General features: G+C 35.8%; 1 protein-coding gene and 1 long non-coding RNA gene across 2 annotated transcripts; one reads left to right on the top strand and one right to left on the bottom strand.

The window, feature by feature from the left end:
* Nucleotides 1-8929: 8929 nt before the first annotated feature.
* On the bottom strand, nt 8930-15787 carry LOC109538795 (cytochrome P450 9e2). The gene is made up of 8 exons (XM_048661737.1): nt 15586-15787; nt 14639-14852; nt 10795-10958; nt 10546-10711; nt 10265-10430; nt 9962-10166; nt 9585-9833; nt 8930-9508 (listed from the first exon to the last, which is right to left on the bottom strand). The coding sequence occupies exons 2-8, from the start codon at nt 14836-14838 to the stop codon at nt 9072-9074; spliced, it is 1587 nt and encodes a 528-aa protein (XP_048517694.1). The 5' UTR covers nt 14839-14852; nt 15586-15787; the 3' UTR covers nt 8930-9071.
* Nucleotides 14178-18955, top strand: LOC109538798. Its single transcript, XR_002172066.2, has 2 exons — nt 14178-14364; nt 18807-18955. It is a non-coding gene; the product is annotated as an uncharacterized LOC109538798 (long non-coding RNA).
* The last annotated feature ends 1345 nt before the right edge of the window (nt 18956-20300 follow it).

The raw sequence follows: 20300 nt of genomic DNA, 5'->3' as shown, positions 1-20300 counted from the left end.
TCCTCCATTTTATCCTCCTCAATGGACTCCTGCACTTTGGAGTTCTTGGCGGCTAACAGCGTTTCCGCCTTTACCGCCCTTTCCCTCCAAAACGCAACCTCAGGAAAGACACCGCGACTCCATACCGCAAAGCAGTTGGTGGGACCTCCACAACCAGTACGTAAAAATGAGCTGCTAGGTCTTAGCAGGCAAAAAATAAGGAGGATAGTGGCCTTTTTAACAGGACACGCCCCCTGCAAAAAACACCTCTTCAGGATGGGACTGAGCGATAAACCAACCTGCAGGGGTTGCAAATTAGAGGACGAAACTACTCTACATGTTATGTGTCACTGCACGTCAAATGCAACAGGTAGACGAAGACTCCTGGAGGGGATAAAATTCCACCAGACCAGATCATGCGAACTCCCCTCAAGATTCTTCTGGAATTCATTGAATATACAGGGATAATGAGGGAGTAAAATTACGAGGGCACAATAGGACAGAAATGACGGCGGTGCAAAGCCAAACACCACCTCGGAGGTGAGGAAAGGGTTTTAGCGGGTAAACATCTTAGCTGGAGTCCCACACAACCCAGAGCGACAGACCACCAGCTCTGGGAGTGCATAAAAGAGCATTTCACAAACCTCACCGAAAAAAAAAAGAAAACTGTCCTCACTGGAGGACACAGGCCTGGCTCGCTTCCTCCTTCGTCGGCGATTTGGTCTTTGATAGCCCTCACCGTCTGAGGAATCCGTCGCCGGGCCCCTGCCCTCCTTGGAGACAATTAAGGGAGCTGCCGCCTCAGCGGGTCCCTCAACGGCCTCACTATCACTGGAGGAGGCAGTGCCCTCCTCCTCTGCATCCACATTTCCTCCTCTGCAGCCACATCCTGCACTACGGAGTTATTGGCGGCTAGCAGCGTTTTCGCTTTCACCGCCCGGTCCCTCCAAAATGCCACTTCCAGCAAAGTAGACTCGCGTTTGGCCTCTAGCGCCTCAAAGCGTCTCAGCACCTCCTCTGCTAGGACTGTTTTGGACTCCTCCATGTCCTGCAATACACACAACCACAAAAAACTTTAGTAGTTTCAGCACTAGCTGTAGAAACGTGCTGAAAAGCACACTAATCTCAGCGTAACACAGGAACTTAGGCAAAAACGTCGAATGGTAAATCCTGGTAAACAGTTTTCACTTTGAATTTACAACACTGTAGCTCTGCAGAGCGCGATGCGTAGCACGATGTTGTTCGATCAAAGTACGAACTCTCTATGCTAGGTCAGCCGTGTCCATGCAGTATTTGTAGTATCAGTAGATACAACATATGTAACTCCTCCCCTCGTAAGCGGCAAACATAACGAAGGGTGTTTGACATTCGGCTGTGTGGGGTTGAATGGGTTGGCTTCTTCTGGAACACTTAATACAAAGTTGAGATTTTCTCGTTACTTTAGATATGAACAGAAGGGCAATTGCTAGTACAATGCAAATTGTTAGTTCATTGAATACTGAAAACTGGTCGTTTATCCTTTTGGATTCCTCTAGGGGAGCAAGGCTGGTTACAGTGTCTTTCAATTTATAGATATTTTGAAAGTCGATTCTTGCTCTTGGCCTCTGCTGTTATTGTCCAAAGTTCTTTATTGTACTTACGTAGTTTTTTCCCGCACGATTCGGTTAACTACGGCAAAAGCCTACCGACTGCGACAATTACGTATATTGAACGACGAAGAGACTTTTTAAAAAAGGTTTATTTCCTTAATGCAACTTGTCAATTTGAAAGTTAGAGCAAGAATTAATTTTATACAATGGCTATATTAAAATGTAATATTCCTTAAAGTCTATTCGTCAGCAGTTCCCATAGTTCAGGTGTGAACTATTAGACCTTGACGATTTCCAGCGGAACAAGTGTCGTTTTAGTGTGAATTGGAGGTCCTATTGCCTTGGAAGATAATTTGTTGCATTTATCGATGTTTTCTTCTGCGAATTACGTTCTAAATTAAAGAGGTTATGCATTCTCAATATGGGTTTGTTCCATTTTCGAAACCAACGTATGTTACTGGGCTTTCCTACATTTAGTTTAATAATTTTACACTACATTTTCTAACAAATTTTGATATCGCTTTTTTTGGTGCGTGACATTTATTAATGTTTAGTAACTTTTGTTGTATTTTACCTTGAAATCTTGAGTGCTCGATACAGAACAGTCGAAAAATTATTGACCGCTTTTTTCCATGCAAATTTTTCATGATTCCGATGTAAATTTTCAAGGGGGGCCCAACAAACATTGTTGGAAATTATTTTTGAAATTTTTGTTATGAATAAACAATAAGAAACCAAACTAAACATGACCAAAAAGTTAGCAGGTGCCATTTAAAAAAACTGATTTTTTTGCATTTTTTGTCAATGTTTGTAGGCTGCATGCATTCATATGTTACAAAATTGATATCTTAGTGTCATCTAGGGAGTTAGCTTAGGCGTTTAACTACGTACAAAATTTGGGTTTCGAATTTAGTACCGTTTCTTAGATATCTCTTTGCTGCACGGAATTTTACTAAAATGGTACCCCCATGTTGCACGCAAAAAATAAATTTAAAAAAATATAATTTTTTAAGTTCAACAGAAGTCGTATTAACAAAATAAAGCAATTCTGGTAAAAAAGGAAAAACAAAATATTGCCAAAATGGCAGTATGAGGTGGTCCGTATTTTGGACACTTATGCAACTACCACCTGAAAAGATGGGTTTTCACAAATTAACAAAAAACTTTTATTAAAGGCAGTATCAGTAATTACAAAGATAAATTAAGATTAACTACTTAATCATCCTTTTTAATTGTTATTGCTGTGATATTTTTGGAAACAGTCTTTGCTTTTCTCAAGGCACAGCGCAACTTTACAAATACTACATGCCCAATCAGATCGCTCGTCATTGGATTTGCCTCGGTGCTGCAGTTTGAACTACGACGAGTGGAACGAACAGGTTGATGTGATGAGGAAGTAAACCTAACTTCTACAGACACTTTTTGTCTTTTCTTTAGCAGTAGCTCCTCATGGTTTTCTTTTTTGGATATACCTTCTACAAGTCTTTCGGCTAGCAAGCCATCCAATACTTTTCCTCTGAAGTCCTTCAAAGTTATTGGTGGTAGCTTTTTCAGCTTATATAGTATGTAACTATTTACCACAGCACAGTCCACAAAATGCCACATAATCCTCAAATACCACTTTTTACTCTTCCTGCCAATCTCATACGTAGATTGAAGTTGATCAAATCGATCTACGCAATTCATATGTTTATTGCAATTTATTAGTGCGGTTGGACAAGGGACTTCTTTAGTTGATCCGTTTTTTTCGCGTCTTTGCACTGCGCTTTTGGAAATTGGATAGTGAAAATTTGATATAAACTGTTCGTTTGTTTCATTTTACTATGCTGATACCATCATTTGCTGATATTATAGTCATATTCTCCTTGTTTCAGATATTTGTCTTCTTTCAGCTTAGGTAAATTTTTCGATTTGCCATCACGGTGCCACAAGCATTTATTCCTTTGGTCTTCAATTCCAGCATTAAATGGTATGTGGGAAAATAATTATAAAAAAAAATAAATGCTGTTTGTCTTTTGGTCCACCCATTAATCTTGGAACGACTCTTTCTCCCTAATTTATGTTCTACGTAATCTTTTGTTTTACCTGTGTAAATATCGATATTATATAGATACCCTTCAGAGTCGGCTAACGCCAAATTTTATATCCTTGCTTGATAGGTTTTTTTGGCATGCATTTTTTGGACTGCTTGCGTGCACTACGACCTTTAAAGTTTATCATCGATGGCAATGCATCTATGAGGATTATAATATTTTTCAAAGTTTCTCTTCAATTCTCACATAAAAGGGTGTAATTTGTAGAGCTTGTCGTGATTTGGATCACCTCTACCTACTAGGCATTACTGGATTGTCCTTGAAGTGAATATGGCTCAGCAACCAACTAAATCTATTGACAGACATCAATTTTGAAATGTAACGGTCATTAAAATTTTCATCTGAAGACCAGTAATCGCGGTAACGTGGTGATTTCTTGATTCCCATAAGCAAGTTCAATCTAATAAAAGTTTTTATTTCCCCAAGATTTGTTTGAGTGTAGTGTTTGTTAGTGGCCTGATGAACTTGTTCAGCATCGATAATAGTTTGAAACGTAATATCTTCCAATATTTCGTCCAATATCAGAATATTAAATAGTTTATATGGCGTACAACTATCCGGATTAATCTCTAAAATTTCGCCTGCTAAACCGCATTGCGATTGGAAATCGGATGGTAGTCCTATCAATTGCATAGTGTTCACTGCCCAAGTCACACTCGTCTGGAATCTTCTTGGCAGGCACAAAACTAAATAATGGCAAGTCGTCTTCGGAATCTTCTTCAACGACGACAGCAATCTCATCCGTGTCATTTTTAACATCAGTGTCATTCTCGTTTTGAACTATGTCTCCAATATCCGATTCTGAATCACTTAGCATACACTCAGAATCGTCTACAGGGTGATTCAAAATTGGCGTCATTCTTCTGGAGGTGTTGTCTGGCGCTGTTATAGGAGTACAGATAAAATAGTAAAATAAATTAATTGTTATTAAAAACTGAGAAATTTGCAAAAAAAACTATATCGGAAATACGGCAGCAATGTTTTTCAAGGTAATCTGCCTAATTAAGATTGCGCAAATACCTGTTGCTTCGCAATTATTTAAAACTCCGGTAACCATGGAATTATACAGACTGACAATAAGATAGACAAGGATAAACTCCAAATTCAACAAGACTTGTTGACGAAATGTTAACCTGTTCTCATAACCTCGAATATTGATGTTTAAAAATGAATCATACAACACCAAACATTTGAATGGTTAAATCCAAACAAGCTTGTGCCTGTGTAATTTCCTTATTATCCACTCTTATCAAGCAGCTTCTCGTATTCAGTTAATTAACTCCTGCTCCATTTGTATCTCCTTGTGCTGTGTGTATCGTACAAACGTGGTAGGAACGCCCTTCCTCGCTATTTATTTGGTGCTTGGGAAAGTGTCTGTTATTGTGCTCTGAGTGCCCCTGGAAGGCCCTGATTCGATTATGTTCAGGACGTGTTCTTCTGTGCCTGAAACCAGAACATCTATCGTCCACTATCTTCCTGGAACCACTCTCCTCGCCCTTTGTTGGCGTGAGTTCTTTCAGCTGCTGCTATGTTACTGTGGCATTTCCCCTGAAATAATGGCGTATCGCGATTATTTGTGATTTGATCCCTCATGGATTTTAATTGTTGTTGTTGCTACTCTATGTGTGTTGGTTATTAGGTCTGTGGATCTGTAATCTATTCTGCTCTAAATTAACGAGTTTTTCACTGCCCAGTATTCCACACTATCGAGGCATTTTCTAAGCCGATAAACGGCATAGACAACAATAGAGTGGGATTCGTTGGCGTTTTCTATTAGGATTTTCATTGCTAATTGGTGGTCAATCGGAGTGAAACCCTGTCTAAAGCCGACCTGTTGTTGTTAACCTAGTCGTTAGTATTTTTGTGAGGAGCTTATAAACGACACTAAGGAGTGTTATAAGTTATAAGTCGATAGTTTCTTAGGTCTGCTCTCTCACCTTTCTTATGTAGGATGATGGTTTTTGATTCATTCCAGTTGTTTGGGATACTTTTATCTTGTCGTATTTTATAAAGGAGAGTGTGAAGAGTATCTACTACAGTTTCTCCACCATATCTTAACATTTCTGCCGTTATTATGTCTTTTCCTTTTGCTTTGTTATTTTCCATTTCTTTCAGTGTCCTCTTTAATGACAATCCGCTTATTTAAAGTTGTAGTTCTGAGTTTATGTTCTTTATTTTATTTTGGAGTTGTTATAAGATTTTTTCCAGGGGTTCCCGTTTTGTTTGGTATATTTCTGTATAAAATAGTTATGTGATATTTATGATTTCCTCTTTAATATTGGTTTCCTCGCGGTTCATGTTTTTTACTTTATTTATCTCATATCTACCTAATGTTGGTCTTAAGCATTTCATATTCCTGTTGTTTTCTATAACTTTCTCTAGTTCTGTTTCTTAGTTTTTCCTTTTTTTTGTCATTTTCCTGATAGTCTAATTCATTTATACGTATTCGATTGAATTGATTTTCGCATCCCTTCTTTGCCCATGTTCCGCCTTTGCTCCATGAGTTTCGCTGTGATGCAATTTTCCTTCTTTTTTTCCTCTTGTACTATTTCTTTTCCTACTCTAATAGTGATTTTTGTTAGGGTATCGTTTATTTTATCTCTATTTCTATTAATGCTGTTTAGGTTTTAGTGTTAGTTGGTTTTTTTCAGTATTTATTTATATGTTTTTGTATTTTTTTCCGTATTGTCTAGCAAATATTTGAAATCTGCTTATTGCCAAAATTCTCAACAAAGTAAAAGGTACACGGCCAAATTTGCTTGAACTTTGGAACTGGATAAATTCTGACTGCTGCGTGGTATCTGATTTTTGTTTCAGGCGTTGTCCAGTTAAATTATTTTTTTATCAGTCCGCGTTTTTGCTAAAAACTAGTGTTTTAGATAAAGTTTCTAAAGGGTAGCAAATGAGACAATGCAAAATTTAATGAAATAATGCCATTGAGCAAAAAAAACGGTTTCTTCAATTTTTTGCCAATCTATTTTATTTGGAGCGTTAAATTAAATTTTCTGGTTTTGCAGTGATAATATTTCTCCTTTAAGGGTCTCTAATTTACTATTCAATTGAAAAACTACCTGGCATGAGAATGCCAACTATGGAATACGTATTGAACAGCAATTAGGTTATGAGAAATACAAACAGAAGTATAAATATAGAGTTTAATAAACGGACATACATCTGCTTTGTAAACTTAACCAAGATATTTTCCGGGTTGTACCTAAAGACGCCTTAAATATATTGAGAAAAATGAATGTGCAGGGCTGTTTAACAAAAATGACGCTAGTCCTCAATACCACACACAATATAATTAAATAATTTACCTAAAGGAAGTCCAGGAAACAAAACAATAGGAAACGTTTTTTACCCCAGCGATACAAATATTTATTATGACCAAACATATAGTTATAGAATATTCTCATGAACGATTAAAATAATATGAACATGAAATAATTTATGGTTGAGCGAAAAATTGCTTTTTGGTGCTATGCAGATTATGAAACAATAATTACAATTTGGCAAAATCTATAGAAAAGCAATGATAGCAAAGTTTGTATATATACAAATTAGATGTGATCAATAATGACATGCGAAGTATAAATAGAGCAGGATACCGGCTAAACGAAAACTATCCTGCCGGTATACGAATTAAGATCGCGACATTTAAGGCGTAGAAAGATGGGGAACACAGCGAAGAAGAAATAGGGTGTAGTCACCTGAGACGACTGGTCAATCAGCAATTTTTCAAAAATGCTGAGGATTTAGAACACCTTTCGGCCCTCACGAAATATACCGAATTCACTGGCAATCAACCTCCCAACAAGTTATAATTATCTCCCTCCAACATACTCACAGATGCTCAAAGACGAAAAGGAGAACAGTGTATTCTACAGCCTTTCTAACGTTTAATGTGTCACCTTGTAACGGTTGAAAATGAGATTTAGCCAATGGTTCACCTGTCTGCTAACCCGTTGTTCAAATGTATGTATGTGATTTTCATTAGTAACTTGGATTTAGTAAGTACGTTTGTCAGATTAGGTTAGTAATATTTTGGAGATTATTTGAATTTTGATGTTTGGATATTTGTATCTCTCTCCCAAACATCAGCAGTCTTTATTATGGGTTTGTCTGGCAACGTGGTGGTTGCCCCACCTTCACGGACCACCGTTATTGATGGGAAGCGACGAGGAGTGGACCCAGCAGGGTCACCGAGCGAAGGGTAATCAAGTACCAGATATTGCCGAACATAGTCGATCACCGTCACCTTGACCGCCGAATCCGCCATATTCTGCTGTGTGGTAGATCTGACCGCTACTTGACCATCCGTTTGGGACATCAGCCACCTCCTGGTTCCCGACTGGGGATATTGACCCACTGAAATTGTGGACTGGATAGCCAGGGACGGTCTGGATAAGATCTGGACCTAGCACGTAGGCATCGGCAGCACGTGGCGGCGACTTCGGAGACTTGCTGGTGTTTGGGGCGAGGATCGCTATTCGGTTATATATCGGTTGTCTATTATTAATTTGTAATTTCTGGAACTTTTCATTTAATTAGGTAGTTAACGTAGGTTACAGATCAAACGGTTAGCAGACGGTAGTTTGTGGTCGTCAAACCACGTTTTCTTGTTATCTATTAAGCTCACCATTTTCTTTTTTTTGTCATCATCATTTAAGTCAGTTTACGTGCTATCACGGTAAAAGAATTGAGTAGGTATTTCGGCAGCATTCCATCGCTGAGTGTTCTAGTTTTGCCGCGAAAACTAGTGGCGCTCAAACGAACTCACCCTTCGGCCTTTGCACACGACCGCCCGAAATACCCGCTCAAGGGAAACCCTTTTTTTTCTCTCTCTCTCTATTAAACTGTTATTTAAATCGTTGCATTAAATAGTTTTCCTTAAAGGTTGATTTTTATTCTTTTGTTCTGTCCGAAATTTGCAACCTTTTGTCTATAATATTATTAGAAATCAATACCGATATATTCAATTTTTATATTCAAGAGAAAGTTCTCCTGGTTGCATTTTTTAATGACAGTTGCAGTTTTCTCCTGCACCAAAAAATTTTTTTCCGGAAAATTTTGTACGCCCTGCTAGAATTTCAAAAACTGTTCCTTTGAAGGATATTCAGTTTTCCCAGGAACACTGTAGTTGGCAACTTAATGCGGACTCAATATGATTTTTTTAACTCTGGTGTTTTTTTCCCTTCCCTGTAGTTCTTACATGCAAATACCAAAGGCCAAACACATAAGAGACAGAGAGATAAATTTTGCCTCCGGTTAACCTCAAATCACATGTATTTATGATACATAATATTTTATTATCAAATACATAATACAAAAAGCTAACTATACTAAATATATATATATACTGTATACACTAAAAACCTAAAAATATTTATATTTATGAAAATGATCCTGCTCAGATTTGAATTTTTCTCAGTCTCAACCAGAAACCGCCCTCTACAGTGTTTCTAAATGTTTTTTTGGAAAGTTTCAATGGCACACTGAGACGCTTTGTTGGCTCAATTTTGAAATTCAGCAACAAATGGTATAAAACAGCTTTTGCTTCAAGAATAGCGAACCTAGAACCAATACAGTTTCTCGGACCTGAACCGAATGGAATATATGTGTAGGGTCTAATCTTGTCCTTATTTTCGTGGGAAAATCGTTCGGGATCGAATGTCTCCGGATTTTCATAGTAACGTGGATCTCGATGAAGGCCCATAATGGGAAGCATCAGCACGTCTCCAGGCTTCAGGTGAACGGGTTTTTCATCGGGACGGACAGGTTGAATTGTGTATGATTTAGTACATGCTCTGTCAATGCTTGGAGCCGGCGGCCATTTTCTAAGTCCCTCTAAAAAGGTAAGTTAGTAATGAAAAGCGTAATATTTTAAAGCTACACAGGTAATAAAAAATATTGCGTTTTTTACCAGAAAACACCATATCCATGTATTTCATTTTCAGTAATGCATCATATGACAGCTTTCCATTATTAGCTTGTTGTGTCTCGATAATTTCTTCCCTGAGCCTCTCTTGAATATCTGGGTTTATTGCAATTTCGGAAGTAACAAAACACAAGGCAGTTGATACCGTATCGAAACCAGCAAAGAAGAAAATTAATGCTTGTGATGTAATATCATCATCACTTAAATACTTGAATTCCTTGGCTTTTGGTTTATCTAAAATGTAGTTATTATTACTAATTTTGTTATGTACTATGCAAAAGTAATATATTACATTTGCAAGTAATTCTGAACGGCATTTTCACAAATTTGTATTGAGGTATATTTAATGAAAATTATCTTACTTGTAGAAGAAAATTCTTTGACGGTGGCAAAACCTGTTTCGACAACTCCTTCTTCTTCATTAGTGATGCCTTTTCGTGTATCCAAAAGCAGATTCAGCATATCTTTCCTGACAATGCTTTTTTGAATCCTAACTTTGATTGTATCGTGTATTATGACTCGAAAGTAGCATACTGGATTTCTTGGAAATAGGGTTAATCTGAGGTACTGGAAAAGTATTGAACAATGCGTAGTTCAATATAGATGTTGAAAGCATTTAAGCTCAAAATGTAGTTATTATGCATTAAGTCGAAATGCATTCATACCTTGGCCAATGTAGGCATTGACGTTAGGGTAATAAACCTAAGTGTGTTTAGGAAACCACTTAAATCAGTTATTGTTTCGCCCATGGTATAAAATGTATTTTTGGGGTCTGCTAAAGAGTTTACTTGGATTCCAAATGCTGATGTGGCAATTATGTCATTCGTGTACCTAAATTTAAACAAAAACTTTATGAGTATAGTTAAAATGGGAAGCCAAATTTTAGCAACATGAGAACACGATTTCTTACATCATCATCCTTCTTACAAATATAAATGTAACTTACTTTGTAAACACATCTTTAAATTCAAGTTCAAAAAATTTCTCATTTTTACTTGCAAAATGTTTTGAGAAATTTTCAGCAGTTTCGTTTATTACATCAAACATATGCTTCATTTTGCTACTAGTAAAAGATCCACTTAAGGTTGCTCTCATTTCCCTCCATTTCGCTCCTGAAAATATGCATTTAGAAAATAATACGTACGAAATTACTGCCTGCAGCTAAAGTGTTGAAAATTTACTAATTAAATAGTACCTCTTAAAGCAAATAAATTCCCACTCCAAATTGGATCTGATTCAGGTTCAACAATCTTTCTGTGATCAGTGAAATGGTCAAAATCTTTGACTGTTATTTGCTTAATCAATTGTGGATCTCTTAGCATTATCGAAGGTGTTGCAAATTGGAAAAATCCAGTATATCTAAAATGTGCAATAGGGACCTGTATTATTTACACTCAGTTTCTAGTTTGAAAATGCTGTTGAAATGTTGTATTATTTCCTTGATATATATTTGCGTTAACGTGATTTTAGCGTTCTGTAGTCTAATAAAAAAAACTAAGTATTTCAAAACGTTGATTTTGATATGTCACGAAATAATGACACAAAAAAACAGATATTACTAAACGTTTTAAATGAATCCAGGAAATTAGATGTCACCGAAACCCCAAATCTCGAGCAGATTGACATACAGAACACGATACGTATCGTCGTTCTAAGATGCAAATTGCCTCCCTCACAAAATGACAGTTTTGTAGCAGAGCTACAAAACTTTGTCAATTTTAATTAGAAATAAAATAGAAATAAATTAATATTTTTTTCCATTGCCGGTTTTTGTTAGAATTTATTGTTTACATTATATTTAACTATACTGAAATTTTAGTTTTTTTACTGCGATTAACTGGACATAGGCAAGTTGTTTATTTACTTTTTGACTATGTTAGGACTTGAGCCATTTTCGTTTCTCATGAAACCAATAAAATGTATTAAACAATACATTTTACTTTACACTATAATTTATATTACTAATGAAAACCAATAGCCCGATTTATTAATAATATATATCATTATTTAATACTTTTACAAGTGTAATAATAAGTTTTACGTTTTATAAGTGGGTCAAACTATCGTAAAAAGCATGGTTTATTTAAAGACAATTTTAAATCCATTCAATGTTGAAAGATCTCCTTTTGAATTGCTATAGGTGCATCGTAAATTTGAGGGATGGCGTAATATGATGAAACAGTTTGATTTTTATTCAGCCGCCATGGTAAATGTTTCCATTCTTGTTAGTGACGAATTTCAAACACACTGACACTTGAGCTTCGCCAATCTTTCCACGACGTCGCAGACTTCTGTCCTCCGCCTAATATCTACGTTTGGGATCCCGTCTCGCAGATTTACTCCCAGCATTGCTCGTTCCATCACTCTTTGGCATATTCGGAGACGGTTTGCGCTGTTTGCTGCAAGGGTGGCAGTTTCGAGTCCGTATGTTGGCACAGTCAGGATACAGTTATCCTAGACCTTCTTCTTTAGCTTTATTGGGATTTTTAGTTATCGAAGTATTTATCTAAGCGTCTAGAATGCTGCCCAGCGGAGGCCGATTCGTCTGGTAATCTCCGCAGTTTGATTACTTTTTCGGATTTTGATTTTATGTCCAAGATATATGTATTCTTCGACTAGCTCCAAAGTATGGTTCTCGATGGTGACTCGGATGTTGGACGTGCTCATGATTTTCGATTTTTAGATGTGCATCGTTGTAAGTTCGGCCGGATAGCTGCTAAAGAGGACAATATCGTTTGAGAAGCTGAGATGGTTAAGATATTTCCCAACAATCTTGATGCCTTTCTGATTCCATGATAGGCCCTTTATGCGTGCTCCATTGCAAGGGTGAATAACTTGGGTGATTTTATATCCCCCTGCCTGACACCTCGCTGTACTTGGACGTTTGCAGTAACCCACTCTTCGTCAATTTTTACGTGCATGGTAGCATGTTTGTAGCTCTATGGGTGGGTAAGAGGCGAAGGCGAATAACAACTATCAAAGCCAGACCAAATATCAACCTCACCTGCACGTGGTGCCCACTGCTAGAAACGAACGAGGCTCTGACTACCGAGATACGGCGGAATAACCGTTCCACCTGAAGTTAAGGAAATATAATTCCCAAACTTACCAACAAGCCTGGCAAGCGTGGTGTTTTAATGCCAACACCTTTCATAGCCATCTATGAATGTCGTCGAAAAAGATATGTCGAAATTTAAAACATGTATACCCCAGGCGAGTAGAGGCAAAAACCCGGAATCTGCTGGGACATTTATCATTTTCTTCTTAAGCTTCCTTTCAATACTTGAATGCATTGAGTCGCATTCTATCTGCGTGTGTCCCTTTTCAAGATGCTTCTGCTCAATTGTTATTTTGCTTATTTTACTCTCTTTGAATAAATTTAAAACGGTATTTATTTGAGAGAAAAGCATTCCTGTTCTGGCAGGTACAACCATCGCTATAAAAGGTAATCTTGCTTACGGCTTCATTTTACTCCATTACATGGTTTCTCACGAAACCATACAATATTAAAGTGAAGATGTTGGCTGTCAGTCCTCCTTGTCATTCGTGCCAAATGTAGACTTCGGACATAATAATATTGATTGCAAATCCATCGTGTATACATCACAAATTTCTGCTCCTTTGTCTTTCGGTTTTTCAATTAGTGTTTCTTTTTCACTTGATGTTCTTGATATATTTCTATGCTGATGTTTTCGGTTTTATAAGCTACAGATTTGTCGCATTGGTTTTTCTTCGGTGAAAATAACTCAACATCTTGATCTTCAATCGTGTTTGAGAAAGATGCAACATATAATGATAATAAGTTTTTCTCGGCACACCAATCGTTAGTATAAAGCCTGTAAAGTTTTAATTTAGAAGTCCAAACTTGTTCTATTCAAGGCTTGCTATTAGACATTCTACAGTAATGTGAGTCCAGCTTGGGTAAGCTATTTAAAAATAATGTTAAACCCTTGTTTTTTCTGTTTCTTTGCACCTGCCTATGGTTACTTCCTTTTTGAATTGGAATATCCTGAGTGCAATGAATGTTTTTTTTTTCAAGAAGCCAATAGCCAACTATTATTTTTGGTATGTTAATAGTATTGCAGAACATTGTTTTGCATTCTTTTAATCTGAGAGTTTGTTTGTTAAGAAAGTATGATTATGAATACACCCGTCTTGAATGGTCCTCTTGTTTTCGATTGTAGCTCTTCTAGTCGAACATTTGTTAATCCGTGCAGTGACATAAATTTGCTTCTCAGACCAGACAGCATCCAGAAATGATTAAAGAGTATAGTTCTGTCATTCTCTGTTAATTCCTTGCATCTTAAAGGAGCTTTTTCGAGTTAGAGTTGTAAAACAACAAACATTCATCAAACTTTGAAGCTAATTATATAATGTAACTTTTAAAACATTGCTAAAATATTGAGTACAATATTTCACAAACGTTTTTTGCTTACTTTTTTAATTTAAAAGGCCACTAAAATTGCCACTAAAAAAACCACGTTTTGCTGGCATGCAACGGTTACGGTTTAATTACAAATGTAGGACTTGGGCAAAATGCGTATTTATTTTTAAGTACTGCGGACTTTGGCTAAATTCGTTTAATCGGATTATGGCACGTAAACGTCAGATTAGGAATTTAGACCACTGTTCGATCATGGGTTTGTGCGATTTTAAGCAGATGATGCAGAAGCAGTTTTGTTTTGATCAAAAATGGACTTAGGCAACTTGCATCTTAGAACGACGATACGGAATTCCGAAAAATGATGTCTCTACCAGCAATCAGGTGACTACCAGCTCAATAGCGAAGATACTAGATTATAGTCTTAAAACCATTTAGAAACGCTGGTTTATTTACTTAATTCTAAAAGAAAATTTACTCACTAAAACCTTATATTCAATCGGATTGCATTATAACATACAGCTAGTAAGTATCAACATATTTTTCTGAAGCCGAGTCGAGTTTTACTTTTTCCTTATTTTTTACATATGATACGAGTAGAAATACACAGATCGACTTAAGAGGCACATTCATATAGTGAGGGTATATTTTTACTCACCGGGTATCAGGGTGCATATTATAAATCCATGATATATGTTCGCTCACACTTTTCACTTTGAATATAGAGGGCCAAGAATCTCCAAACAATGGCCATGGTTTTGTTTGTTTAACGCCCAATCGTGTAAAATGATTTAAAGGCCAAATGAAACTATACCATAAAAAAAACGCCACTACCCCAGCTGCTATTAACCATATCATTTTTGCATTTTATTCTAAAATTTAAATTCAACTATGCTGAAACTAGCATCGTTAATGATCGAGAGGTATCCAATACGAGCTACTAGGCATCACTGATTAGGTGCCCACTTTCCAAACTAATCTTATTGTCTTATTTGTATTCCGCGGTAACAAGCATCATCATTTAGAATTTTACACCGTGTACCAAAATTACATTGCATTTTGCAACGAAAATCATATTTTATTTCATTAACAAACTGAACTAATTTTATAAAAAAAACCGAAAATTAATGTTTTATTTTTATGATAATTAATTTCAAGCACTTTGAAATAAAACGTCTATTGCAATGAATCACATTTTTCGTTCCCTATACGCTTTGACATTGTAAATGTGGTTTTCGATGAGATAATGAACGTGCTTTGCCTTCAAATAATAATCACATAATGACTTAGCAATTTAGCAAATGTGTTGACTGCATAGCAGAGAAAACGTTTGGAATGTCGATCAAACAATGTTTTTATTGTCTTTTGTAGGAAATATGTGCAAGTGTTCGGTGCCTTCAGAAATAGAATATTTGACGGTATACTTAATGGGTACTAACGCGATGTCAGTACCAAAGCGATTTTACCATGAGTGGTGGGGTTCTCCTGTAAGGCAGGTCAAGGAATCGCGGAAAATATAAGCTTTATATATGGGATATAAGAATAACTGTGTTGTTATTATTTTTGATCTTCTGAGGAAATCTTCGTCATACTGATGAAACTTACCTTTCGCTTTTGGTTTAATGTCTGAAATTAATGCAAAATATGTAAAAATCTGTAAACATCTCTTCAGAAAATGCCGAAAAAAATGTTAGTGTCCGACTTTTACCCTAAATTTTATCCCTTTTGTCCACTAAATACGGGTTAAAACTTTTAGTGCATTATATGAAATTTTGATTTATTTTCCTGACTGGGTGTAATTGTTATTATATTATTATGCTTCCTGGGTCTCCGTCAAAGTGTGAAGTAAAAATTTTGAATATCGTTTATTTCATTACGTTTCGGCGAGACAACAGCGCCATCATCAGATTTAAAATTTACCCAACCTAGAAACACCAATCCACAATTAAAATATGTTGTATAGAAACTATAATTTATAAAGCGTTTAAACATTTATCAGTTCTTGAAGGAAAAAATCTTTCCTTTTGGGAGAGCACAACATTTGAAAAACTTACCTCATAATTGGTAAACATTATGTTCTTTTATGTATTTGCCTTCTTGAAACCTTAAATTTGTCTGAATTATTTTCTACATTTGCGAGAATGGTATGTATGTATGTATTGAGATAAGATAAGCGGAAATAGTTTTTTTCACTAGAGTACTGGGTGTGCCATACTTATGGCCTTATTAGGGTTTGGTAAATGTTGCTAAGGTTGTCGGTATCTGATATGAAATTTATTCATTTTTCATTCATTCAGTCACATTTGTATCTTTTCTTGGATTCTTCTTTTATGATAATTTGTTTCCCTGACTAAGATATCTGCGTTGTTAAAATCAAAATTATGTAACATTTGGTGTGCATGTTGTGGTAATGCTGTTTTATTTTCACTAGTATTTATCAGACTGAAGTTTGTCCTTCATTATCATTCATATCAAATATCACATTCTAAACAAATCACTCTATATACAGTATTTGGAACATCCATTCTGTCAGTTTTTCTTTTTAGTTTTAGGAAGCATTCAATTGTTTTTTTTTGTTTTTTCCGTAATTATAATGTTGTGTGGTTTTAGTCTTTTTGATATTTTTTTATTGATTTATTGTTATATTTAGTTGATTTGTAAATTTTGTTAATTCCTCCATTTACTATTGGTTCAGAAAAAATTTTTGGGTACCTAGTTGTTATTAAGTGCTATTTTCATAATATTTCATTTCAGTTCATTTCGAAACTACACAAAAAGTTCAAAACCAGAATCCTCGACCACATCAATCCCCTAATCCGAGAGACTTTTTTCCGAACAATACCAAAACTCCACTTCAAATCTCCCAATAGTCTAATGGCAGACCCCCCTTGGAAACACCCACCTTAAGCAAAAACCCGGCTTAAAGAAAAACTAAAGTAAATACATTAAAAATAAATAAGACCAAACCACAGAACCTGCTTGGGCCAGTTGAAGGAAGAAAATAAAACGTGCCGTACAGAACAGTACTTTAATATTGCAGTAATTATTTCTTAGACTGATGTGCGCAGGCGTATGTGTCAAAATAGCGCAAACTAAATTACTGCATGACCTTATTGGCCGTCCAATATCTCTCTAGTAACTGGATTCTGTTTTGCGTTATTTAAATTTCTTGTTTAAATACGAACGTAACAGAAAACCTGTAAAACAAGTGTCGTTTTAGTGTGAATCACAACTTCTATTGCCTTGGAAGATAATTTGTTGCATTTATCGATGTTTCCTTCTGTGAATTACGTTCTAAATTAAAGAGGTCTTGTCAACACTTTGAATAGGTATTTGTTCCATTTTCGAAAACAACATTTTTTACTGAGTTTTCCTACATTCACATTTTAATTTTAGGTTACATTTTCTAATAAGTTTCAATATCGATTTTTTTAGTGCGTGATATTTATTAATGTTCAGTGACTTTTGTTGTATTTTAACTTAACATCTTGAGTGCTCGATACAGAACACTCGAAAATTTGGTTCCTATTCAATCAGCAGCTTATCCGTAATAAGTATCTAAACTTTGACTTTATTGACAGCTTTTTTCAATGCACATTTTTCATGATTCCGATGTAAATTTTCTAGCGGGCTCTAAATTAGCGAGCTTTTTACTGCCCAGTATTCAACACTATCAAAAGCCCTTTCGAAACCGATAAACGCAACATATAGTGGGATGTGATATTCGTTGGCGAATTCTATTAGGATTTTCATTGCTAATTGCTGGTCACTCGGTCTAAAATCCTTTCTAAATCCGGCCTGTTTTTTCCATTGATATTCGTCGAATTTTATTGTAAGCCTAGTGGTTAGTATTTTTGTGAGGAGCTTATAAACTACATTAAGGAGTGTTATAAATCGATAGTTTTTTTATTCCTAGAGTATATCCTATAGATAGTATTATTCTTAAGTTATTCCAGTTGTTTGGAATACTTTTAACTTTAAGTATTTTATTTAGGAGAGTGTGGATAGTATCAGCTACAGTTTTTCCACCATATTTTAACATTTCTGTCGTTATTCCGCCTGTTTCTGGTGCTTTGATATTTTCCATTTCTTTCAGTGCCCTGTTTATTTCGATTCCGCTTATTTCAGGTTGTAGTTTTGAGTTTCCGTTCCTTATTTTATTTTGCAGTTGTTTTACGATTTCTTCCAGGGCTTCAGACTTTGTTTAGTATATTTCTGTATAAAATAGTTGTGTGATATTTATGATGTCTTTAATACTGGTCTCTACGCCTTTCATATATTTTACTTTATTTATCACATATCTACCCAATGTTGGTCTTAAGCATTTCATATTCCTGTTGTTTTCTATAACTTTTTCTGTTTCTGTTTCTTGGTTTTTCGTTTTCTTTTCTTTTATCATTTTCCTGATAGTCTTATCCATTTCTACGTTAATTAATGCTGTTCAGGTTTTTGTGTTAGTTGTGGTTTTTTAGCATTTATTTATATCTTTTAGTATTTTTTTCGGTATTGTGTAGCAAATATTTAAATACTGACCATTAGCAAACTGCTCAACAAAGTAAAAGTTACACGGCCAAATTTGTTTGAACTTTGGAACTGGATAAATTCTGACTGCTGCGTGATATTTGATTTTTGTTTCAGGCGTTGTCTAGTTTAATTATTTTTCTAACAGTCAGCATTTTTGCTGAAAACTAGTGTTTCAAATGAGACAACGTAAAATTTCATTAATAATGTCTGAGCAAAAAAAAAACGGTTTTTAAAATTGTTCGCCAATCTATTTTATTTTCTTTTCTTTCTATCTATTAAAAATCAATTTTTTGGTCTTGCAGTGATCCTTTAATGGTCTTCAATTGACTATTCAGTTGAAAACTACCTATGAGAATGCCAACTATGGAATACCTATTGAACAGCAACCAGGTTATGAGAAATGTCGTCTTGCCAACAAACGAAGGAATAAATATTGAGTTTAACAAACTGATATACATCTGCTTTGTAAACTGAACCAAGAGATTTTCCAGGTTATACCCTAAAGACGCCTTAAGTATATTGCAAAAAATTAATGTGCAGGGATATTTAACGAAAATCACGCTAGTCGTCAATACAAAACAGTACAAAATATGTCACGTACAATCAGTCGTAATGGACAGAAGATACAAACACAGAGGTGATCAGAGTAAGTCAACCACCAGCGGTTACAAGCGGTGCAGAATAACCACACAAATTAAAATTGGAAAACATGAATGAATGGAATAAAGCAGCACCCCAAACCATAAGATGGCACAACTGTTGACGCTGTTTATGTTATTTCAAGCGGATCGTGATCATACCCATTTGATAGTTTGCTCGCTGAACTTAAACCCAATATGATTTCGCTCCGCTCGCAACCCGTGGTCCCGTTGATACACAATAAAAATAAGCATGAACTTGTAAACTGATGACCCTGAAGTAAAAAGTTGTAACTACCATACAAATCGAATTAACTCCCGGCAACTACCGCATGTGATGCCCAAACGGAAAAATTTATTTTAATGAAGTTGGATAGTAGCCAAACTCAGAAAAAGCACATTATACCAAGCAAAAAGCAGTCGCAGAATGAAATGTTCTTTTTAGGAAGTATGCTTTTGTACATTCCCGATATTTGGAAGACGTAGGGAGAGATTTAAGATGAGACAAAACATGATTATATATTTTCTTGGCGTTGTAAATAATTGAGTATTTAATTAGTTCCGAGGAGGGAAAGGGTAGGCAAATATATTGACTTGCGTATCAAGCAGGCAGTCTCCAAGTTGAAAAAGTGGCCTCTTCAGGCCAAACAAGTAGCGAATTGCTCTTTTCTGAAGTTCAAAAATACTGTGAAATTGCTGGGTGTTACAGCAGCCCCAAAAAAGGAGGCCGTAGCGGATGTAAGACTGAAATAGAGAGAATTAGGCGAATCTGGCGGAGAACACATTTAACTCTTGAGAAAGTGATCGAATTGCGAAACAAGCGGAAGATAGTTTCTTTGTTAGGGAGTCAGCATGAGAAGATCGCTGTAGGTTAACATTAATGTTCAAACCCAGAAATTTCACCGACCCAACGAATTTAATATTGCTGTCATGAAAGAGCAAGGGCTGTAAAGCTCCTCTATAAAATAAGGCCAGAATATTTTCATGAACGATAAAAATAATATGAACATGAACTAATTTGTGGTTATGCAACAATAATTACAATTTGGCACAATCTATAGATAAGCAAGGATAGCAAAGCTTGGATATAAAAAAATGACATGTGGTCAATAATGACCTGCAGAGCATAAATACAACAGGAGTCCGGCTGAACGAAAA

Source organism: Dendroctonus ponderosae, unplaced genomic scaffold, assembly GCF_020466585.1.
Source record: "Dendroctonus ponderosae isolate FM_Combo_2020 unplaced genomic scaffold, Dpon_F_20191213v2 Dpon_F_20191213_1, whole genome shotgun sequence".
Lineage (NCBI taxonomy): Eukaryota > Metazoa > Arthropoda > Insecta > Coleoptera > Curculionidae > Dendroctonus > Dendroctonus ponderosae.
Note: the sequence above shows the minus strand (reverse complement) of the source record. Positions and strands in the feature narration are given on the sequence as shown.